The 25713-nt window shown below is 37.6% G+C and overlaps 2 protein-coding genes across 3 annotated transcripts in view; one reads left to right on the forward strand and one right to left on the reverse strand.

Annotated features, from left to right (window-relative positions):
• Positions 1–8417, forward strand: part of LOC126299529 (probable cytochrome P450 CYP44) — a 233793-nt gene extending 225376 nt beyond the window's left edge. The window contains exon 10 of the mRNA XM_049991511.1: positions 7830–8417. Coding sequence (XP_049847468.1) covers positions 7830–7999 — 170 coding nt within the window. The 3' untranslated portion in view covers positions 8000–8417. The remainder of the gene's footprint in view (positions 1–7829) is intronic.
• Positions 1–25713, reverse strand: part of LOC126299530 (uncharacterized) — a 55381-nt gene that overhangs the window by 844 nt on the left and 28824 nt on the right. The window contains exon 4 of one of the 2 annotated variants that reach the window (XR_007552821.1): positions 15420–25565. Coding sequence is in view for 1 of the 2 variants with exons in the window: in XM_049991512.1 (XP_049847469.1) it covers positions 24833–25565 (733 nt within the window). In the remaining variant the exon portion in view is untranslated. Of the gene's footprint in view, positions 1–10127; positions 25566–25713 lie in introns of those variants that run through there. The other variant, XM_049991512.1, reaches the window with a different exon arrangement.

Below are 25713 nucleotides of genomic sequence, written 5' to 3' on the forward strand. Positions count from 1 at the left end.
GCAAGGAAGTTTATTATCTGCTCTGATAGTTCCACTACACTCTGAACAATAGTAAAAAATGTAACCAGAAGAAAAATATTAAATGTAAATTGGATACAACTTATATGACAGAAAAAGCAATGGAAGAAGGTGCTTAATAGAAATTGTGGGATATTAGGAAATAATTTATCTGATGCATATTTCCAAGAAGTATGTAACAGATACATTGTTTCACAATATCACATCCAGAAGTGTGCTGTTTTCTTACTAACAAGCAAAAGGAAAAGTCAATTGTTAAAGGAAGAATTAAGCATATGAAGACGGAAAGCAAGAAGGTGCTTTCAGTGATGTAAGTAGCTGAGTCTTCCTAACTTCTAAAAAAGAACTCAGCTTGACCAAACTAAGGCTATAATACTGCCGCATTACATTTCTCCCCTATCAGTGTACAAAGTTTTTGTTAGATTTACAATGAAGGAATACATCTGCTAACATCAGAGCTCTTAGATGTCTTGAATCAGCTCTTCAGTTTAGGGGAATACAAGTGTGTAGCATGTGTCCTCCATTTTATTGTATGATGAGACAAATATGCTCCAAGTTTTTTTAATAAACAGCAAATAAGCAACTACCATTAATCTCACAAAATTTGAACAGTATACTAGAGGTGCAGAGTCATTGAAATGCGCATAAACAAGGTCTTTATTTTATTTTTTTTACCGTCTGACATATTGCCAATGGGAAGTATGCAAGCTTTGTAAATGTTTGTGTAATAATTTATTACGTCATGATCACTTAGCTATATAAAAAATATTCACATTACTGGTTTTGGCAAACGGTTGCATTCTTCAGGTGTGCTTAATCCACTCTAAAGTTTTGTACAGATATTTTTAGTGGGTTAAGCACATTTGAAGGTACCAACTACTTGCCAAATCCAGTAACCTGAAATATATATATATATATCTGAGTGACTGTTGTGATGTAAATTATTAGACAAGCATGTAAACAAGACTGAAAACTTTGCTAGCTTATTGTAATTTTTTAAATTATTTACATTCTACCAGGGCTTTCCATTATTGTATAAAATTTCAACAGGCCAAGACATGTCAGTTAAAATGGAATCCAAGTTAGAATATTATCTATAGGCTATGAATCACTGAGGACAGGGAACAGTGCACAGCATCATATGACTACATATTGACATGTGTGTGTAAGGGGGACGGGTGGATTGGGGGGGGGGGGGGGGCGGCAATGCATGCATATTCATGTGGAGTGGAGTGGATTTATAACTGTTTTTATGTACATTCTCTCTTTTCTACATAACTGGTCCATAAATGTTCCAGTTGATTAATCAATGGGCACTAATGAATAATTTCTATCACCCTATTGGAAGCACTGACTTTGGATTAAGATTCATAAATGTATTTTATGGTCCTTTGGACTGCAGTTACACCTTATTGTTGTTATGTTTTCTCTTTGTCTTTACACTTGACAGTTCTTTGTTTCCTCATGTTCGTGTGAAGGTGCATTTTCCTAACTGTGTGAAATAAATCAGTTAAACCAAACCTCACTGATTCATTGGACCAATATTATTGAATAAAGGAGCATTACTTCAATCTGGTGATCTGTGGAACACTGAAAAGTGCAGAGACCCTAGGTAATGTCAAAGCCACACAGTGACTAGGTGTAAATATGCCAAACGGGTTCAAAGCTGCAGCTGTTACAGCTGCAAGAAGATCTGCATAAGTGAATTTTGCAAATGATGAGATGTGCTGAAAATACAGCAAATAGTTTGCACAATGGATGTAACACCATTTCCAATTCACAAATGGTAGTGCAGATTCCAGTGTATCCGCTGGAAAAACCAGCAGGCATATGTTCAATCAGGTGCTGGAAGGTTTCTTGGGGAATGGCAGTCCATTCTTCACAGAGTGCTGCACTAAGGAGAGGTATCAATGTCAGTCAGGCCTGGCACGAAGTTGGCATTCCAAAAAATCCCAAAGGTGTTCCATAGGATTCAGGTCACGACTCTGTGCAGGCCTGTCCATTACAGGGATGTTATTGCCATGTAACCACTCCTCCACAGGTTGTGCATTATGAGAAGGTGCTCAATTGTCTTGAAAGATGCAATCAACATCCCCAAATTGCTCTTCAGTAATGGGAAACAAGAAGGTGCTTAAAACATCGATGTAGCCCTGTGCTGTGATAGTGCCACACAAGTCAACAAGGGGTGCAAGCCCTCTAGATGAAAACCACGACTACACCGTAACACCACCACCTCCGAATTCGGCATTCGCCATACCCACACCCTGCCATTTGATCGCCACATTGTGTACTGTGATTTGTCACTCTGCATAACACTTTTCCACTGTTCAATTGACCAATGTTTACACTCCTTACACCAAGCAACATGTTGTTTGGCACTTACTGGCATGATGTGTGGCTTATGAGCACTCACTCAACCATGAAATCCACGTTTTTTCAGATCTCACCTAACTGCCACAGTACTTGCAGTGGATCCTGATGCAGTTCGGAATTCCTGTGAGATGGTCTGGATAGATGTCTTCCTATTACACATTACGATCCTCTTCAACTGTTGGCAGTCTCTGTCAGTCAATACATGAGGTCGGCCTGTACACTTTTGTGCTGTACGTGTCCCTTCATGTTTCCACTTCATTATCACATTGGAAACAGTGGACCTAGGGATGTTTAGGAGTATGGAAATCTGACGTACAGACATACGACACAAGTGACATGCAATCACCTGACCACATTCGAAGTCCGTGACTTCTGCGGAGTGCCCCATTCTGCTCTCTCTCAATTTCTAATGACTACTGGGGTCACTGATATGGAGTACCTGGCACTAGGTGGCAGCACAAAACACATAATATGAAAAAAACTATGTTTTTGGGGGTGTCTGGATACTTTTGATCACATAGTGTACCTTGGTAATGATACGTTGAATCTCTTGAGGAGTTCTAAATATTTCAAATAGTTTTTTTTCACACTTTTGCAAACTCCATTTTGGCACATATTTTATACTTTGTGTAAATCTTTCTTCCATTTATACAATTTATGTTCAGATTTTACAAATTGAAAGCGGCATTGCACAGTACTAAAGTTTAAGCGCTTTCTCCCTCCTTCGTCTAATGAAAAAATTTACAGTGTTTTCTTTGTCACTAAAAGCTATTACTGTACACTTTTTTTGGGGTTTGGAAGGCACTCTATTTTTGTTCTGGACTTCAGTCAGCACAACGATCATTGTTTGAATCACAGTTCATGAAATTGTCATGAGTTATTTCCCGTTTCTTCTAAAGTCACCACAGTTTGTAAATAAATGTCGACATCACTCAAATGAATGTCCATGAAATTAGCTAAGAAATAGTAGACATAGGTCTTCAGGTGGTGGGCCTTTCAGAGATATAATTTGACTGAGGCACCTGGTTTTGAGACCTTACTGGATTTCGTCACGCCCATATTTGGTGTTATATATTAATACCACATTTGTCCCAATACACTAGCACGCTGAGGATCTCTCGAAACAGTGCAATTTATAGATAGTAAATGTCAAATAATGATTTATGAACGTATAAAGATTTCAGTACTGTATGAAAGAGGAAAAATTTTTGATGTATATAACATCACTGTGATGTAATGGGTGAAGTGCTATGCGGTGAGCGCAGAGTGGGAATCCCAGTTACGATAATTTTAGTTCACGTCCTACCATTGGCAAAAATTTTATTACTTACCTTCACATTTCTGAGAGCGCGTGGGACTTGTTATTGTCAATAATTTACAAAATTGAGGATAAAACATGGCAATGCGAGTGAATATTCAAAACACATTGATTATCTGGCAAAAACAAACTACCTCCTTGTCAGAACAAAAAACACAAGAGAAAGGACTAACATACGTGAGAATGAATTAATAGATGACTTGGTCACACTTTAAACCACCTGTTAAGTATAAAAGAATACCCACAAGCCAGTTACTTTAGATTTTCTTATCAAGCAAGAACGTCTTCAAACAAAAAAATATGCAGACGAAAAGTATTCTGGTACTTTTTCTCATTGTTGCAGTTAATTTCAAGAGCAAAGAAAGAATCTACTTCCCTGAGAGCGAATTTTAACTTTTCTCATAAATTAGAACACATCACACGACCAGCACATTATTTAGGAGTAGGGGAGCTGCTTCTTAGTACTTTTGTGATACACATCATTATGTAAATAACTAGTATGTAACTGACAAGTCCTCACTTTCAAAGAAAGAAAATATAGCGACATGTAATATTTTGCACAAATTAGAACACACTTCACAAAACCAGTACCGGTACATTTATTTATCATTGGAGGAGCTTACTACATACCGCTCTGTAAATAACGAGTATGAAGTGGCAGCTTCTCACTTTCAAAGATTGTGCCGTGTTAGCTGTTTACCAATGTGCTGTCAGCCAACTATGTGTACCCTTGTGTTGTGCAATTAGTCTGCTACAGCTACTGCTGGAGTGTACATTTCTCCAGCCGCCTAGGGAGCTACGAATTTTTCCATTTTCAGCGTTAAAGAAAAAAACAAGTATTTGGAGTGTGTCTTAGCAGCTAAAATTTGGACATTGTGTGTCTTTTGGTGCATTCTTCTTGTATAAAAAAATTTCAGGACGGGTTTCAACATATCAGATTGGAATGTTCTCTTGTTAGTGTAGCACAGTGAAGTCATTACATGTACAATAGGCAAAGTTGGTACAAATATCATCTCATCACCCTATAACTCTATTGTACACACCATACAGGAATTGATGGCCAAATAGGTAAAGTGCTGCATACCATGGTGCACATTATTAAAACAACACCTGGCATGCTAGTCTCTAAATGGCTAACCATTAGGCTGCAGCAGTAGCAGAGTCTGCAGAGATGTTGCAAGTTGGCATTATAAGCAGATCAGACATCTCATGGACATCAGCACTGAATTTGGTAAACAAGAAAGACGGTACCTGGAGGCCTTGTGGAAGGTACATATGTATCATCCCGGATGGCTATCCAGTCCCTAATATAAGGGATTTCACAAATGTGCTAACCGGAGCTATCATTTTCGGTGTGGTCCATCGTAAAACGCTTACCATCAGATACCAATAGTCGAAGAGGACATACCCACGAAAACTATAATAACACCGTTTGATCTTTTTGGATATCTACGTATGTCATTCGGTTTTAAAAATGCCACCCGGACATCGTGGTACTTTGCAGGTCAGGTGTTAAGGGGACTGAATTTCTGTTTCATTTATCTTGATGATATCCCAATATTTTCACAAATGGCAGCACTGCATGAGAAACACAAGATAAGAGTGTTCAGCAGGATAAGTTAATATGGGCTAATAATAAATGAAGCAAAATATGTTCTGTGTCAGTATCGAGTAAAATTCCTCAGTCATACAGTTTCAGCGGCTGATATTTGTCCATCAAAATAGAAGATCGAGGTCATTAAGAGCATTCCACACCCAATATATTTCCAGCAACTGAGAAGATTCGTGGGAATTGTAAACTTCTATCGAAGCACATGCCGGGAACAGCAGATGCATAGGCACTACTGATAACAGCATTGTCAGGTAATGACATCCCCTGCTGCGGATACCACTTTGAAAAGGTAGAAGTAAATTTACAGAAAGCAGTTCTGTTGTCCCACTCAGTCCGAGATGTGCCATTACCTGTAGTGGTAGGTAATAGCCAGCAGGATATCTGTGCAGCTCTTCATCAGTATGTCGAAGAGTTGGAAGCCCTTAGGTTTTTTTTCTCCTGTGAGCTCACAAAGGCTGACTCATAGGTGGTAGCCATATCTGAAGCTGTGTGGCACTTCCTCCCTTACGTGGAGGACAGACTGGTCATAATCTATACCGACCACGAACCTATCACATTTGCTTGTAGCAAGCACAAGGATGAGTGTTCTCTATGACAGTTTCGCCAACTAGAATCTGTTGGCCAGTTTATGACAGACATGAGGCACGTACAAGGTGCAGAAAACGTGGTAGCTTTTTTTTTTCTTTCTTTTAAAAAAGAATTGTGGTCATCATGTGTACCGATTACTACAGGCGACTCAGTGCAGCACAAGTTACAGACAGATGGCTGGAAGAATATTTACGAGAGCTCTGCAGCTTGAGCAATTGCAGTTATTAGGTGCTAGGGACCTAATTTGGTGTGGTGTTTTGAACTGCAACCCCAGACTGTTTGTGCCTGAAATGCTATGCAAAACAGTTTTTGACAGTATCTGTAACCTCGCTCACCCTAGTGCAAAACCATGCATTAAGCTGATTGCAGCCCACTATAAAGAAAGACTGTCATCAATGGGCAAGAATGTGTGTAGCATGTCAGCACTTTAAAGAGAGCAGGAGTGTACACAAGCCAGAGGGAGAGTTCACAGAGACAACAGGGCATTACTCTCATGCCCATGTAGTTACTGTGGCTTTGCTACTGCCTTCAGAAGGATATTGCAGTATATTTACTAAAGTTGATAGATACACTTAGTGAACAGAGGTGATTCCAATTGGTGACACCTTGCAGAGACAAAAGCAAGGACTTTTTTTAACCATCCAAATATCCCGTTTTGGCTGCTTAGCTCACGTTACTACAGATCAGGAATGACACATCGAGTTATCACTGTCCAAGTTGTGTGTTCCAGCACCACCATAGAAACAGCTACCACCAGGCAAGCAATGACATGGTAGAGCCCTGGCATAGAACATTCAATGCTGCACTTATGTGTCATGGAAACAATTTGACCTCTGCATTTCCATGTGTGTTACTGTGTCTCCACACAGTGTGTAAGCCAGATATTGGGGCGGCATCAGCAGCAGAAATGGTTTATGGAGGAATATTATGTCTACTGTCAGAGTATTTTTCAACACATCAGCTACCAGTAGAGACAGAACTGCGACATTTGCTGCACCAAATCAAAGTCCTGCCATCTGAGATCTTGAAAAGTACTGTGATGTTGTGTCAAGAACTGATGCAGTGCATTACAACCATCATACTCTGGGCTGTTCAAAGTTCCCAAGCATGATGAGCATACAGTGCAGGTGATGTATAACTACGAGCTACTGATGGCATCACTCAAATAAGTAAAACCAGCATATTTGCTGACACTGGACATAACTGTCGAATGATAGAAAAATGAGGACTCTGGTCAGTGACTCTGAGTCAAACCTGTGGTGGGGCTGGCCATGTTCTTTGAACTGCAGACACATCTTATCAGTCTTATGTTTTCTTTTTGCCTTTATGATTGACAGTTACTTCTTTACTCACATTCTCGTCAAGTTACAGTTTTCTAACGGTGTGAAACAAATAAATTAAACTAAATATTGCTGATTCATTGGATTCATATTATTGAATAATGGAGATTTGCTACAACCCTAACACAATATAATTTTACATGAGAGATACCTTAACCAGCAGGCTCAATTCAATATTGCCAAGAAATCAGATAACTTATTTGAAATTATGACAGATGCTTGAAAAATTCACAACTTAGCTAATGAGTGAAATGGGCTGAAATGAAAGTTGTAGTTTTTTTCACCCCTTAAAAGTATTTTAGCTATTCATCTGGGGGTGGAGAAGAGTTTTCATTTATTTTATACCACTACATAGTTTTTCATCACAAGTTGCCCATGAATATAAATAAAAATTTATGGTAAAATAGGTGAGTGATAGATAATAAATGCATCAAATAAGAAAATATAATGTGAGACTTGATTGAACTAAGCATTTCTGAGTTTGCTGAAAATAAAATCTGACATATAGGCATTTAATAAATAAAATGATAAGTATTTATATTTTTATGATGTATTTTAACACAGTTTTTGTTGTTGTAAGGTCGTCGGTTTGCTGAACAAGATCTCTACCTAATTTTATTTTATATTCTACAAAAATTCAAACTGGAGTATCAGAGTAGTAGCAAACGGCTTGAGCAAGTGTTTGAAACCCTACTTTTTCCTGATGGTTCAGTGGATGTCATCTTCAAACCAAGAAGTAATTACGCTTGAACATGTAAAAAAAAAAAAAAAGATCTTATTTGTATTCAGTACTTGTGATGATAATTACTTACATAAAACTGTGTGAAAGGAGATGAGCATAGTTATGTTTCAAAACTTACATTGCTGTATGATTTTCTTATTATTAAGAGCCACAGTCCTGCACAATTGTCTAAATGATTATGCTTTCACCAGCTGATTGTTAATTTATTTCTCCTGCATACCCAACTGCAATTGAAAGATTGTTGGCATTCCACATGATGCTTTTACTTTGCACATTGACATACCAAGTAAGTGGCATTAAAATGGTGATCCTTGTATGGTCAAATAATGATGATCGTGAGACGTATCACAGCGTGCAATGAACTAATTTCTAAAGAACAATAATGTCTCACTTGACAATGGCTACAAAGCCAAAATTGCAATAGAAGGAGTAAGATAACAGTCAAATGGTGAAAACATCAGTTAGACGATTACTGACATGTTAATGCCAAGATTGATGTATTAGTTAGAAGTCATGTACCTCTTTGAATATTGTTCTGAAATAAATTGAGGGGATTGCTCAGAATGGGGAAACAATCCCCTTCAGAGGACACCAACTGATACAAACACAACTTAAAAAAAAAATAATTAGATTCTTTTTACATGTGTAATTTTGCTGTCTTTCAATGTAACACTCATAAGTTTGGTAAGGGGTTGTGATTAGTCCCAACTGTAATTCACATCTTTTTTTTATTTTGCTCACATGTTACTTTGGCTGAGGAGGAGGCTATTTTTGAATAAAATGTTATGTACATTCTGACCTGTAATTAAGGACATGCATAAAGAGTAGCATTTTCAAGTTCACATGGTAGACCACTACCATCTAAAGCTGATCTCTCTTGCTTATGTATCCTACAGCTGCATTTTGTTTATAAAAACAACTTTAAGTTGAAATTAAGTATGAAAAAAATGCAAAATGTTTGAAGTAGGATTTAATAACAACTTAATAAATTTGACATAAAATGTGGGTCACATAAAAAGTGTCAAGTGCCAGGAGACAAGTGTTCAGCTTTGTTATTGATGCAAAAGGGCAATTTATGTTAGCAGAAGATCATAAAGAAGTTCTTATAGGGGCTTTTACCCCAACAGTGACAGTATTTGGAACAGTGCAGTTTATGAACAGTTCATATGTTCTTGTGGTGAAATTGTGTCAGGAATGGGCAATGACAACTTTCAAAGTAGCAGAGAACAGTTAGTCACATATCTTATGCAATCTGGGAAGAAATTCTCTCAGCACTTGAAGCTCCAAAGCAAACTAATGGTTTTTATACATACAGAAATAGAAGTAAAATTTGAAACAGCTAAGATCACTATTGTACGGCCTTTATTGTGATGACCAGTTTCAGCAAACTACGTTGTCATCATCAGATCTTTCGCACTAGATTTCACTGAATCTTTACCAAATGCAACTTATATCAACAAGTCAAGCATAAAATAACTATTACATAAAACAAAGTATATATAACACTGATTATAAAAGCTCAGGTTTGTACATTACCAGAATGATTCTTCATTCTGCTACTGTATTAACATGAGATTTCATTATCAGTGCAATTTGTATGTTGTTTTACATAATAGTTATTTTATTCTTGACTTGCTGATATACAGTTATTCTCATGTTCATGAAATATTGTTCTGTGATATGATATGATGTAAGATACATTTGGTCACATTTCAGTGAAATGTAGTTCAGAAGATCTGATGATGGTAAGGTAGTTTGCAGAAACTGGTCATTCCAAAAGGCTGTACAGAAGCGATTTTGGCTGTTTGAACTTGTGCTTCTACATACTGGCAAAATGTTGCCATTTCATTTAAGTCTCGTTTCCCATTTCACACAGATGCTTACATTTTAGGAAAAAGTGAGCAAACTCAATTACAACTGCCTAAAAATCCAAGTTAAGGGTCAGAGATAATTCTTTGGACTGGTAACCTTTTCATGTAATTATTTGTAACGACTCATCTACATATAAGTCCTTCAGTAGATTTGGTTTGGTTGTACATTTACTTGCTTGTATCTCTTTTTTTATGTTTTTCAATGTTCCTATTTCCACACAAAGACATGAATTTTATTGATCAGTTCACTGGAGGCCCCCCCCCCCCCCCCCCCACACACACACCAACTAAAAACAGAAAAAATAAAAGGCATTGGAATTATACAAGGAATATGTATCTTTCAGTACAGTGAATTAAATTTGTAACTTCAAACGTGACAGGCACTCTATCCTCAATGACACATTGTTTATAAGAACACAATCTCTTAAACATGTGCGGGATGGAAAATTATATCTGAGAAACAGTACAAGAAGCTCACTCATCATTATTTGTTGGATCCAAATAGATGTGGTTTGTGATCTTTCAGTGCAGGATTCTACAGGGTTCTACAGTGTAATTCATCCATTAAATAGTCTCATGTTTCAATTTTAGTACACAATTATGTTATCTATGAATTTGAAAACTGATGTCAAGGTTATTACTTGATTTCAACAAGAAAAAAAGGTGATGACTTTGCATTGATGAAGATGAATTTGGAGAGGATCTCTTTATTACAACAAAAATACAAGCACATGTAACATTAAGACATATTGGGAAAAGCATATGCAGAATGTCCTTTCTAGTATGTGACAAATATTAATTACAAATTCAAGCATCTAGTCTAAAATAAAAGCCAGCTCAAAGTTTGCTTATAAAATTTAAATTTTATTTACATTTAACCTGTATCAAACTTTTTTTTTGATATATTAGTCTATACAAAAATAGAAACTGTATCATCATAGACATAAAAAGGGGAACAAGATATTAAATCTCATTCTTTTATCCACTTTTTGTGACAGGTACAATATTTGACTACAACCAATTGAAGTTTCATTCAATGGAACCTCTGGTAACTGAACAGTTACTGCAAAGTATTGTCAGATTTATCTTTTTTCGGTACTAACAGCAGCACTTTATAAAATTTAGGGCAGGAACTAAGAACAGACAACACCACCCAATCACTGAGACAGTAGGCACTGCATCTCTCTTAATGTGACTAAGAAACACTGATTTATTTTTAAAACATTTACTTTTATACGAACTGGTTTTCAAGTATAATAAATACTCATTTAACTGGTTTTAGTTGTCAGCAACCAGTATGACAAAAATGTGACAGTAGTATTGGGTATAGGTGTAGATATTTTTATGTGGTACATCAGCATTATTGTTTTTTTTCTCTCTCTGCCTCCAACAGTTTCTCCACAAGCACATCATAAACTTTACAACCTGTATCTGCATGGTCATAACTGCACCACTTAAGTGGACTACACCTGTAGTACAGACTTAACTATTTTGCCTCCATGCTTCAACAACTGACCTGCTGCCCAGGGGGAAATAGGCATTCATGGCTCTCTCTTGCCACATGTACTTGGAGGTACTACCTAACCTAAAAACATATGACTTGTAGTAGCTATAATTATTGGTCTGCAAATGACATAAATACTGTTGTAATGTTCAATACACAGTCCTCGGGCACCAACAGAAATATCTTCACTTATACCCGTTACACACTGTATATTATGACTAAATAATGCAGTTATACAACGTACATCAAATCACAGTCATATCTAGGAATAATACTGCTAAAATAATTATTATTCTACAATACTTCAAAGATTTACAGGAAATATAAACATTATAAAAATGCAGATATGTATCACATTATTAATTTCAATCAATCAATCAATCTTAGACTCAAAAAGCAGACTGAATTAACATAGTAAGTTATAGACTTATGTATATTATTTCATCCTCTGGCATTAAAATAAAATGCTGTAGAGATTGGCAGGATGGAGAAAGCAGTTCCACAAGGCCTGTGTGCAAAGTATGCTGTACTAGTAATTAAAGAGCACCTGTCCTTTGCAGTTCACATGCATCATTCTTAACCTGCTGCTTTACTTAAAGGTTTTTAATAAAATACCTATATTGCAGTTTTAATCTAACAACTGATTTTGTTCTCCATCAAATGTCTAGTGGAGTCAGATCTGTAGCTACAGTTATATATGCTAGTAATTAGGTTCTGTTCATAGGACGTAATTAGGACCAGACGTGTAGTCAGTACATTAAGACACTGATTTCCCATTTCATCATCAAGCACAAAATAAGCAGAAATTCACATAAGAAAACAGAATACAAATTACATTTGTTTCAGCCATATTGTGTATACATGTCATTCACAACTTACAGATTTTATTGCAACGGAATGGGTATCCAGTTACTGAATGACTTCTAGAGACCATATAAGTCAAAAGCCTCACTGCTCAAGCTCAAATTGGAATTTACAATAAATTTATTGATTAGGCAACAGATAATTATGTTCACCTTACAGTTAATTACCTGTAAATTCTGCAAGGTACATGAGAACACAAAACGCATAGGTAACATTGTACCACTTTAAGTAACATTTATTGGGTGGAATAAGGACATACTCCTTTCTTTTCCATATATCACTCCAGTTTAGCAATGTTTTCTAGTGAAATAACCATCCATAAAAGATTATGGCCTACACCTGTCATTATATGGTATGTTATTCACTTGTGAGAAACCTACAAAACTGAATTGCATGAAATAAAGTCAATTTCACAACAAGATCCGAAAAGAAACTTAAGCCACAAAACAAGTGTTCAGATGAAACCTTCCCCTTCCTTAGTAACCTTACATTGTTATTGATATTATTATCACCACAACTGCAAGATCCTCTAAAGGGACTGCACTGCATCTGTTTTGTGAAATACACGACATACTTTTTTGGCAATTCTGATGTCCCAAGTCAGCAACTCACAATCATGAGGCATACTTTACTCATAACAATAAAATTAATTCTTTCATACAGTGTTTGGCATGTTGAATGATACGAGAACATTAGAAGCCATGGCATAATCTTATGCCATGGTCTGGCAGTGAAACATGCCTCACTATGCATGCAGCAGTCAATTTGTTAAACTTCCTCATAGCAAATATTTTTTCAGTGCAGGTAATTTCAGGTGGATGTTAGTTCCCTCTTCTGAGGCATTAGCATGCAAATCTCATGAGAGCTTATGGTGTTTTGCACATCTGAAATGTACTGCATTCATCTAAATTTCTACAATTACTGCTTTTCGGAGTGGGTAAACCAAGTGGTGTGCAAATTAAGTGTATTTTTCATAATCTTGGCTCACACTGAAACGTCCTCGTGACCATTATATTACTGCATCAAAGCCACACAACACTTGTGAAAAATTTTACTAAAGATGCATTACATAATATTCTTATCCACATCAGAGGAGAAACTTGCTTCATATTACAGGACACACTGAACAGAGAGACAACTTTTAAAAATCTGGTCAGCTGGACTATGTTCCAACTATTCTCCTGGACCGACGATCACCTGAATGTAGAGGAATGCATGTAGAAATCCACTTGTCTCATATGAAACCTTCTTTGAAAACTATTTTCGGAAGCGCGAGTTTAATTAATGGCGGTTCAAAAATATATGGGGTAAATAAATTTGCTTGTTTCCATAAGACTCAAATAGGTAGTGCTCTTCAACATCAAACATTTTTCCCTGGGCATAAAAAGTACTGATGTACTGAAAATGAATTAACACTTTTCAGCCTGATTAACTTCCCATGGTCAGGGTTCACAATCTCTCAGAATTTTTTAAAGACTATAATATTCACGCCATTTTCAACCCTCCAACATGGCAGGGGATTGTAAAGTTTGAAGTGAACTGAAGTAAAATCTTTTGCAGTACCACCTGAAAATAGTCCAAAGGCCAAAACGACAATAGTGAAATTAATGATTTCTACAGCCAATGGTGAATGTTATCCTTTCTTAAAAATCTCTCAAACCAGCCACATTAATGGTCATAACTTGAACCCTCTCATTTAAATGACATGTAAATAGAGGGAAGCAGAAATACTAGGAATGACACTGACACCGATAATACTACTTGCAACTAGAAACTGCCATAGTTGAAAAGAAATTTAAAATATAAAAAGAGCAACTACGACAAGGAAGCAGTAACAAGTTTCCCATCACAGTCAAGAGGTAAACACAAAAAGAGAGAAACAAGGTGCCCAAAACTGTTGATAAAGACAGAAATACTGCGACCGTTTCCTGGAGTCTTAACTCTTTATTTGCAAAGTACAAGACAGCCACAAAAACTATTGCCTTCAAATACTGGCATTTAGGGACACTATAATCAAGACAGCGGATACTGCTGCATGGACATCAGCAGGGTCATTTGCAACAACTTTACAAAGAACAGTTCTCCTACTCATTACCTAAGGTAACTTGTGTTGTCAGACATTTTAGGCAAGGTTTATTTTGGCTATCCATGTCTCAATAAGGTACAAAGACCAATGATACCTGACCCTCACATGATATGGAAAAAAGAAGGGTCTGAATAAGTAAAATGCGTTTTAGAGTAACACCGCCATGGCCATTTGCGTAAAACTACATCTTGCTGTCCTCCCAATACTTTGCCAACACTACATTTAAAATGTGTAATAGATCACTACTGACCAACAGCAATAGTGTGATGCAAATTACAGAAATGCTGTAACTTATTGCAGTCATAATTTTAACGAAAAACAGAAAAGTGATCACTGTGTGCAATTCTTGGTTTTAGAATTATGAGCTCAGATGTAACTAAACACTGGAAACTTTAACCAAATGAATAGGTTACACAATTAGTCAACATATATATTCCCATAGTGATAAACCAAAGCAATGCAAGTTTGTCTTAAGTACCAGTGTACACAATTTCATTGTTGTCAAAACTTTCTATAGACTCAGATTTTCTATCTATTGTGACACGTTCCAAGGAATTCGTTAAATGTACTCAGATTTTATCCCACGTAATATTGTGCAAACACTATGTCTTGACGCAGATTTAAATTCACCATGTTTCATTACTACTGAAAACCAAAAGATCTCTCACACACCTCTTAATGAAACATATCTGATCTAAGCCTAAAGCTTCCAACTGAAACCATAAATGATTTGTTACTGTAGGATTAAATACACATCACTGGAAAAAAATCCTTAAAACCTTCTGTTCATGAAGTCTTACTTCAAGCAACATTAACTTCAATTACAGAGAGCCTCTTTCATTGTATTTTAATAAGTCAGAACTATGATACTTATCTTACAACAGTGACAAACATATTAATGTGACCTATATGTCTAGTATTCAGTGCGTTGCTGTATGTTTATGCACATAATGGAGTAGGGTACACACACATGTAAATACCTAGGCATTAAAACTATTAAGACTGCTTTCATATCTACAAGGAAATGTCCACAATGTATATAACATGAACATATAATCTGGGAGAGAATCCCAAAAGAAGTCCGTCAATAAGCATTTAATTACATTTTAGGATGCAGAGAAGCAAGACAGCTCAATTTCAGTTTTCCTTGGCTTTCCCAAAATTACATCAAGAAAATATAACAACTTCTCAAACACAGTATACCTGCCTCCTTGCGTCATCTACCCTTATCCAAGTCAGCTAGTGTTCAGTGTCCAGTGTCCAATGACCTCAACTTGAGTGCAATGTTCAGCTGTATACAGTGATAACAATAAAGTGACCGACAGTCCAGCATGGGAGGAGGCAATGTTTGTTCATGTTTGCCTGTACACGCAATATGGCTGCACCAGCAACAGATGGGCACATCCATTCTGGATACACCCAAATGCTGCCTGGCAGTACTCTGTTTAGATAGAAGGCAAGTCTAATTTTTGTGCCCATTTTTAATTGTTTACAACATTCTGATATGTTAATGTCATACAGAAAAACAATGCAAACAACAAAATTGAAACAAGTGTTACATTAGGGGCCATTGTAGTGGTGTGATGTGATGTGACATCAGTGAACAGAACACACAGCATAACCAAACTCATTCTCCGATTTGTTGTTGCTATGCCTAGCTGTCTTGTAAACAAATAGCTGAAAATCACTTTGTTATTCTGATCCAGTTATAGTTCTTTCTTAGGGTGCAGTGCATATAAAATGGGTCTACAAAATGCTGTTCAGTGTTTAATGTACATTCTACACAACAGGTTTTTATTACAATTCCCAGTGCTCACCAGCAATATGGCAACTTAAATATTCTGGATGGAAATTACAGAGACTAACCAAAATGAATCAGCACTGTCACTTTTCAATTATACTATTAATTTAATTCAGTCATCAGGTAGTAATAACATGTTCTAACTGATGTGCTACATTTTCCCCAACATTAACCTACTGACATTACATTTTTCAGTATGTTGTGATCTATGTACTAGTGCAATTTAGAGCATCTACACATGGTGTTTCACTTAACAATTGCAAATTATAGTTCAAGAGATGGGATATTTGATGTTATGTAGGTTTAATGGTACTATTAATCACACACTGCCTGTCTCAACTACCACTGGTACTACAGAAGGATGAGAAAATTGCTACAAACATACAAAATCTTAATTCTTGAATGGACGTGAAATTTACACTTAGTATACAAATTTAGTCAGTCACTGAGATTTATTTACATTCTTTACAAAATAAGTTTCGTCAAAATAAAAGTTCCATAACTCAATTAGATTAAAATCACAGTTTTCCAAAACACACTCCAATGCTTCCGAGTAGTAATTCTGATTCACACATGAAGTAATTAGTGTTAACAGCAGAATACTCTTATTAAAAAGAGATGTCAAACATTACAGTTTTCTTCACAATGAGATCATCAATCCCAACATTCCACATTTAAACATTTAAGTTAAGTGATTTCAGATTTACAATTTTATTTCTAACTTATGAATTCTGTCCACTGCAAATACAAAATAAAAAAGATGAAATGAAACTGAACAGAGCACTTGACAAATTTCTACAGGCTGTTACATTAATCAGAGGTTATGCATTACACTTATTTCACAAACGTCAGTTTTATACCCTGTTTTTCACGTTAGGAAATCAATTTCTGCAGCTCTTGTGGTAAGCTTTTTGTAAATTGCAGTTTTGAATGTACAAATCTGAAGCCTGAAAAGCAGCATAAAAAGCTGTCCTTTGCTGATTAAAACCCTATTTGTTAACATTGAGGTTTCTGTCTCACTTTCGCTGTAAAATGAAAGGTTTCCTTTAACCCTCCAGCCATGGGCAATGCAGTGAAGCGTTCAGCTATTTCCTGACTATTTCGCGAGTCAAGGATCATTACACCTGACAATGTCTGCTCTGTTTGCGTAACAGAAGTGGTTATTTTCCCATCAAATACACTTCTATTGCTCTAGAATATTGGCAGTCACTATTTTCCCGCCTGAAACAGCGGGAGTTGCACTTTTCATGTTCTACAGTCTCACATAGTTACACACTTATCCTCTCTTGGCAGCAATTTTGTATCCACATTCCGAGACTGTGTATAGAATATGCTTCAAGATATACAACACTCAGAAAATTTATCAGTAAGTTTTACCTAGTTTTATAATGACAAGATTTTTGTATTTCCTGCATTATTTACATTAATGACAAAAAAATTAAGGTTTTGGTTTTTGTTACATTCCTATAATCGACAGATTGCCAATTGGCTTTGTCTTGGGTTCTTTGGCCGACATTCGTTTGATGATTTTTATGATGTTTCGCCAGCACAAGTGGCTGGCATTATCAAATGCTTTACCTTCCATTGCTAGTGGTGGACTTGATTCGAGCCTGCAGCCGCAAATTTCATGTGCTTGGTGCACCAACATCCAAGAGCTTTTACGTGGTCATTACCACTGCGTTCTCCCCTTGCTACCTTCAGTATGGGAATCAAGGATCTGTTCACCTTGAGGCTTTCCTCTTTTTTGTTGAAACTTATGTTTGTCTATTTCTATTGCTTCCCTGAAGAAGCAGTTGCGATAGCCCTTCTCTAGATAAAGAGCTTCCAGTGTTGGCGAATTTTACTAGATGGTCAGTCTTGCACAGTATGTCCTCTGCCACGGCTGATTTCTGTACATGCCCACTTATGTTTGATCCTGGTGTTGACTTATTGTTCAGTTATGCCATCAGACTTCTCCACAATTACTTGGTCAGCAGTATTTGCTGATCTGAGACGCTCTGATGTTCGTCACTATTTGACCAATATATAGCCGATTCTGTCCGTCACTCCAGGAATGTATAGCAGAAAGGACATACCTAATCCTCCTTTTTCTGATGTGTCACTTAACCAAGTGAGATTCTGTGACATTTCTTATGCAACTGTTGGAATACCCATTACTTCTCAGAACACTAGGTGTTGCATCTTCCATTTGTGGTGCTGTGGAGCACACTCATCTCACTTGCATTACGAGTGTATTAATCGTATCTCTGTTCTGGCTCAGATGGTAATTAGGCAGTTTGTGCAGGTATTGATCCATATGTGTTTTTTATACATGCTGCGGCCCAGGTTTTCACCATCCCTTGTGACCAGCACATCTAGAAAGGGTAGCTGTTGGTCCTTTTCTACCTCCATGGTAAATTTTATGTTTGAATGGAGACTTTAGTGTCTTAGGAAGTCACGAAACTGTTCCTCACCATGGCTCCTCACAACAAAAGTATCGTTGCTATATCTATACCACCGGTTAGGTTTACAAGGTGGCAGGTCCAGTGCCCATGCTTCAAAATGTTCCATGAAGAAGTTTGCCACTAATGGACTGCCCATGGCGATGCCTTCCAGCTGTGTCATTGCACTTGAAATGGCTCGTGGTGAGACATGCATGAAAGAGCTTGGTGACGTCTTGTGGAAAACTGGAACTGATACTCTATAGAAACATTGAATGGCACTTAGGTAAACAAACTTTGGTGAACAGCTAACCAGGATTATGTTTGGTCCAAGTTTTAGATTTTTACAGCTTCTCAATGAAATGTCTTTTTAGTCTTTTCTGTATGTGTCAGTCTTTCCCACATACTGTTGCAGTAGAAACGCCAAGTTTTGCCAGTTTATGTGTCAGTGAGCCAGGAGTACTATAACATTCTGTCTTAATGGAACATTATTCTTATGGATCTTTGGTAATCCATACAGCTGAGGTGGGAGGGCTTCTGTGTTGCGCAGGTTCCTCTATTTGTCCACTGAAAGAGAAGATGTCCTCATTAACTGATTCGTATTCTGTGCGGTACGTACAGTGGTCAACCTCAGTGAACGACAACTGACAGAAGAGAAACAGTGTCCTTCAAAAAGGAGGGAATTCAATATCATCAGATAACTATACCTAAGGAGAATATCATTGCTAACACTGAAGCATACATTCAGAACCTTTATTGTGAAAGAACTAAAAAGAACTAAGGAAATATACACTGAAACTGTCAGAATATGCAGCAAGTAGAATCGTGGGAGGGAGATATATATATTATATATATACATACAAACTATCAAGTGTACTGGTATCACCTTCCTACAAGAGAAATGCGACCTTTGTAATGAAGACCAAAGATTAGGAGCAGAAGATCGGGACCTATTAGATCCAGATGACATACAAAAATCTAGGCATAAATCAGACACAGTGGATCTCCCAGAATACGAATCAGTTCATTATGGCATATTCCCTCTCTGCGGCGCACATAGCAACCTGCGCAACACACAAGCCCTACCATCTCAACTGTATGGAATACCAAATCTCTATATGAATAATGTTCCATTAAGACCAATAGTTAGTGCTCCTGGCCCCACAGCCCCTATGCTCCATCTGCAGGAAGGAAAGACTGACATGTACTTAAAATACTCAGACATTTCACAGACAGGCTGAAAAAACAAACTTGAACCAAAGGACAGTTTGGTTAGCTTTGACGTTCCTTTGTGTACCAAAGTGCCACACGGATTATTTGGAGCAACAGTCATCAAATTTTCTTGCTTATGAGACAATATTCACATTTTAGAGTGACAAATGACTGAGCACTATGGGACTTCACTTTTGAGGTCATCAGTCCCCTAGAGCTTAGAGCTACTTAAACCTAACTAACCTAAGGACATCACACACATCCATGCCCAAGGCAGGATTCGAACCTGTGACCGTAGCGGTCACGCAGTTCCAGACTATAGCACCTAGAACCGCTCGGCCACCCTGACCAGCTTAGAGTGACATCTCGGGCTGCATAGGAAGGGGTGGTGGTGGTAAAGTGGCTACTCGAAGACAAAAGCAATTTTCATCAAACCATGGTCATTGATACAAGCTTACCCACTTTGAATCTACATATTATATCACACCAAATATTTTTAAGTGAGAAGGAACATAATATACTGGAACCACATGCATATTTCTGAACACTTACATAGTGAGCAATTTTCTGTACCTAAGAGGATACTGTGGCCATTGCCATCACAACAGGATCCCATGTTTGTTTTTCCAATTTCTGGACGCATTTTCTAGGCACCTTCACACCTAGTATCCAAAAGGACACTAAGTGGCTGCAACAGAGCCGTTTATAAATAACTTAATTAGAATTGTCACAAAGGGATAGAACTGATGCCAGCTTTGTATATAAAAGACTTTAGATGTCAGTTTTATCTATTGTATTCTAAGTGTTCTTTGGAAGTAACTAACCCTTACTGGGGTGAACATATTTGTCACTTTTCCCAAGTGGATGCCATGTCGGCATTAGTGATCAAAAGAAGAAACTATCAAACTGAAATAAAAAGAAACTACATTTATAGGAGAAAAAGAGGTTTAAATCTTGATATCGTAAAAAACTATTCTTCATACAAGTGAGTAAAAATAATAATATAAATGAAATACCTTGGATCAGAAGACCCAAAATCAAAAGTTTTACTGAAAAAAGAAACAACTAGCTTCCTCTGCCAATCTCACTGACAAATATGGCAATCTATATTCGAAATTCTCAGCAGGCAGCAGTGCTGTTCATGGCAATAGATATGCAATGGTCACTTTCCCTGCCCTAGCCACTTTACCAGACCTTCAATCTTATTATTAATTGATAACCTACATAAATTAGTACGTTATATAGTAACTCCAACATGAGATATGATTACAAATGTTAACTAAATGTCCGGGATGTCATTTTTCTTTTAATAATTGCATTGTATTACAACAGCCTCAGTTTGATCTCATATTACTTGCTACAAACATGTACCACACCTGGATATGAGTTTCTATAAAGCACATTCATAAAACCACGTTACTTCCATTTGGCATTTATACCACAGCAGCTGATCTGTGTTAGCTGCACACACTCGAGTTGTCAGCACTGGAAGACACACGATAAAATATTCCCCCCTCACCTATATTTACTCTGCACTGGCTGCATTACGTATCACTCTGATCCTGACATAGGTCGCAAACTTAATAAAGCTAATGGCTTCATTGACGTCAAAACTATACACATTGTAAAATATTACCACCTCTCTAAGTATTTTTGTTTGTTACTGAGCATGTAAAACACACTGTTAAGAAACTCAATGTTAGCCGACATTTTTTGGATCCTGCTGTTAGATGCTAAAAGCATATAATTATAAAATAAGGCTGAGACCTGACAGTGGGCCACATGTGGCCAGCAGACTACAGTTTGACAACCACTGCTCTGGAATATATCAGTTCCATTTTCTCACAAGACATCACCAAGCTCTTTCATGTATGTCTCAGCATGAGCTATTTCATGTAGAGTGACACAGCTGGAAGGCATCGCTATGGGTAGTCCACTTAGTCCAATGATGGCCAACTTCATGGAACATTTCAAAGCACAGGCACTAAACCTAAAATGTGATACAGATATGTTGACAATACCTTCATTGTGTGGAGACATGGTTAGGTACAGCTCGGTGACTTCCTAAGGCACTTTATCAGTCTTGATGCCAACATACAATTTACCATGGAGGTAGAAAAGGACCAACAATTACGCTTTCTACATCCGCTGGTCATGAGAGAAGGTGAAAAATTGGGACAAAGTGTTTATCGAAAACAGATACCCACAAACCGATACTTGCACAAACTGATCAACTGAGCCAGAAAAGAGGCACGATTAATACACACTTACAGCGAGCGAGACGAATATGTGAGGTGCAGCACCTCAGATGGGAGATGAAACACCTAGAAAACATTCTGAGTAGCAACGAGTACTCCACCAGTTACATAAGAAGTGACACACACACACACACACACACACACACACACACACACACACACACACACACACACACACACACACACACACACAGTCACAACTCTCACACACGGTCAATCTCTGGCTGCCGAGGCCAGACTGCAAGCAGCAGCACAAGATGGTAGAAGCAATCTGGGTGGTGGGGGTAAGGAGGAGGCTGGGATGGGGAGAGGAAAGGATAGCAGGGTAGGGGTGGGTGATAGTAAAGTGCTGCTTGTGGGATACAGGAACAAGGTGTGGATGGGGTAGGGCAGCTAGGTGCAACAGAAGAATGGGGGGGGGGGGGGGCAGCAGAAACGGAGATAAGTAAAAGGATGGTGGGGGTGATGGTGGAACAGAGGGCTGTGTAATGCTGGAATGGGAACAGGGGGTGGTAAAGGACAATGACTAACAAATGTTGCAGCCGGGGGTGGAAGGGGGTGGGGTGGCGGGGTTACGAGAACATAAGATATGTTGCAGGCAGAAGAACTGGTGTTGATGGGAAGTATACAGATGGCACATGCTTTGAATCAATCATTGAAATCAAGGACATTGTGTTGGCCAGTGTCCTCAGCAACTGGGTGGCACAGCTGCTTCTTGCCCAGTTTGTCTGTGACCATTCATGCAAACAGACAGCTTGTTGGTTGTTATACTGATGTAGAATGCTGCACCGTGATTGCAGCTCAGCTCTTAGGTCACATGACCTGTTTCACAGGTAGCTCTGCCTCTGATGGTGATGCTTGTGAACAGACTGGAGTAGGTGATGGTGGGAGGACGTGTGAGACTTGTGTTTGACAGTCTTTTTGTTGACAGTGACAGTCTTTTTGTTGTGCCTATCTGTGACTCAACATCTCCACTATATGATGAGCAGCAACTACCCATTTCACAATACTGTCAAAGTCTAAGTTGGAATTACTGGACACACAACACCAGGATCACTGAACATAAGCGGCACTGCCGGGGTGGGGCACAGAGAACTCTGCCATGGTGGAGCACACACTCTGCTAGACTAACCACATAATAAAATTTGCCAACACAGAAGCTCTTGATGTAGAGAACAGCTATTTCATCCACTTGGTCAGGGAAGCTATAGGAAGAGGAAATCCTGAAGCTCAATGACTCCTGGATTCCCGTACTGCAGCAAACGATCATTGCAGGTAGCAAGGGGAGAACCACAGCGGTAATGACCCCAAAAAATCCCCTTTGATATTTGCGCGCAGGGTACATATAACCTGCAGTCGTGAGATCAACTCCTGCACACTACCATCAATAATGGGTGTAGCTTTGATAATGCCAGCCATTTGTGCTGGAAAGAGTCAGGAAAATCAAACAAATATCGGCCGAAGAACTCTAGACAAAAGTCAAAAGGCAATTTGGCAACAAGTGGCCAAAAAAAGCCTTAAATTTGTATACCTACTATTTTATACTGACAACTACTCTAATTAGCGAATAAGGAAGCCCCACAATTGAGAAAATCTGAAAATCGCCTGCAGTTAGAGGTTTAAGAAAAGGAATTTCTCACCAACAAAGGAACAGCTGACATTTGATACAATGTGCTGGACAATGAATGGATGCAAAGCTTCTACCAATCAATCCAGTGAGAAAACAATGAACAGCACAGTAACTATGCTTACCATTAAAGATATATTTAAATTAAAACAATATTTATTTTTAACTTCCACATTTTTGTACCAGGTCGTCATTTTTCCAGTATTAACGCATAAAGATTAAAACAGAAGGTAACATTAACATTCATACAAGAAAAATAAAAGCATCTAATATCTTACAAAACAATATAGTAATTTAAAAAAAACATATTTAAAATATGTTACAAATCTCCAAGCTGCAATGTTTGAAGCACATAATGAGATTCTTAAGTATGATCTCCATAAATCTGTTTGTAAATAGTTAATTAAAATTCCAACATTATACAAATTTAACTTCATTCCTTGCAATAATTATATAAAAAATTCTTTGTGCTAAATAAAAGCAGTTACTGTACATTTTTCAGTTGCTAGGTTATGCATTAGCTACATTAAAAGTTTGTTTAAATAATATACCTTTTTTAAAAAGGTTTTACATTAAAATACCAGTTAACAGAAATAACCACAGCTTGGCAAATATATGCTAATTGAAGCATGGCCTCTTGAATTTTACCACTAACGTACCTTTTCTAAAAAGGAGAAATGACTTTTGAAGTGACTTAAGTGGCATAAACTTCCAAAAAACTAACTACCAAATTGGGCACTGTGGCAATGCATTATTAATACTGCATGCAGTAATGCACTGTAAGTTGTGAAAAATAACAGATAAACAAATGTCTACCACCACTTGTGTAGGTGCTGATGTGAAGTAACACTTTCCACAGAACATTAATTGAACAGAAACCTATGATCATACAATAATCATCTTATGCCATCATTGCATTTTGTGTGATAATATAATCTTAAATGACGGCAGACCATTTGATAGCACCATTTACATCCTGGTGCAGGGCACCATCCATTATTAACAGCAGAAATAAAATTTTTTATTGTCAATATACAAGCAACCCCCAGTCTGATAATGTTAAGATTTTTTGTAAGAAAATCACATCAAGATTCTTAAATATTTTTATCCAGTCACAAAACCTTTAACACTTCTCTGGGGGTATAAATACTGCATGCAGCCTTAACTGACTGTTAAAAACCACCACTTACACTGTCATCTACAGTTCCATATATCGTGGCTGAGAAAGGTTTAGTGGAGTAGTAGCACTTTCAGAATCAAAATTTTCAACTTCCTTTGCTTTGGATAGCTGCATGAGAGCCATTGCTCCCATCCATTTCAAATTATCATCTGGTTGGTTACTGGGAGCTTGCCAAACTAAATACCCATCATCTGCTGGAGACTGTTCACCTTCCCTTGCAGCCAACATTAACACCGTTGGCCTCAACTGGTTGGCATCATGGCACTCTTTCATAGGCCTCAGCTCTTCAAACATACTGGCAGTACAATCATCTCTGTCATTCCACTGGATTGGTTGAGCCAATTCATTCTTTACCCCCCACAGAGCTTGATCTCGACATGCTTCTCGTAACCATCTTTTCTTTGGTTGTTCAACTCTAATGTCACTGTCCTTCCGTATTTTGCAGGTTTCATGGGAGTACAGTTCACCATTGCCATTTAAAGTTGCAGAATCTGAGTTCACATCTAATTTAAAATTCTGCTTCACATCTCCTGGGATGCAACTTCTTATACAAGTTTGCTCAACATTAATGGTGGCTCTCTGAATGCTAGATTTTTTATGTTGAACATTTTCTTGTTCCATTACTGTTACCAGGCCTTTACGAATTTTTAACTTCTTGCAAGACAGACTGCCATTTTCCACATCATTCCTCTTTGCCTTGTTCCTCCTTTCCGGTTTCTTCGGTGTTCTGTCTTCTCTCTCCTTCCGATACCTTAAACAAAAGTCACTTCTTTTAACATTTCAAAACTATGGAGGTCTTGACTGACAAACTTCTACAGACTAAATTTAATAACAGTTGGGAAAAACACTATATTGCATTTCCCAGAAATATGCAAAAGACAAATCTTAATTAACGGGAA

This window comes from Schistocerca gregaria, chromosome X (genome assembly GCF_023897955.1).
Source record: "Schistocerca gregaria isolate iqSchGreg1 chromosome X, iqSchGreg1.2, whole genome shotgun sequence".
In the NCBI taxonomy this organism is placed as follows: Eukaryota; Metazoa; Arthropoda; class Insecta; order Orthoptera; family Acrididae; genus Schistocerca; species Schistocerca gregaria.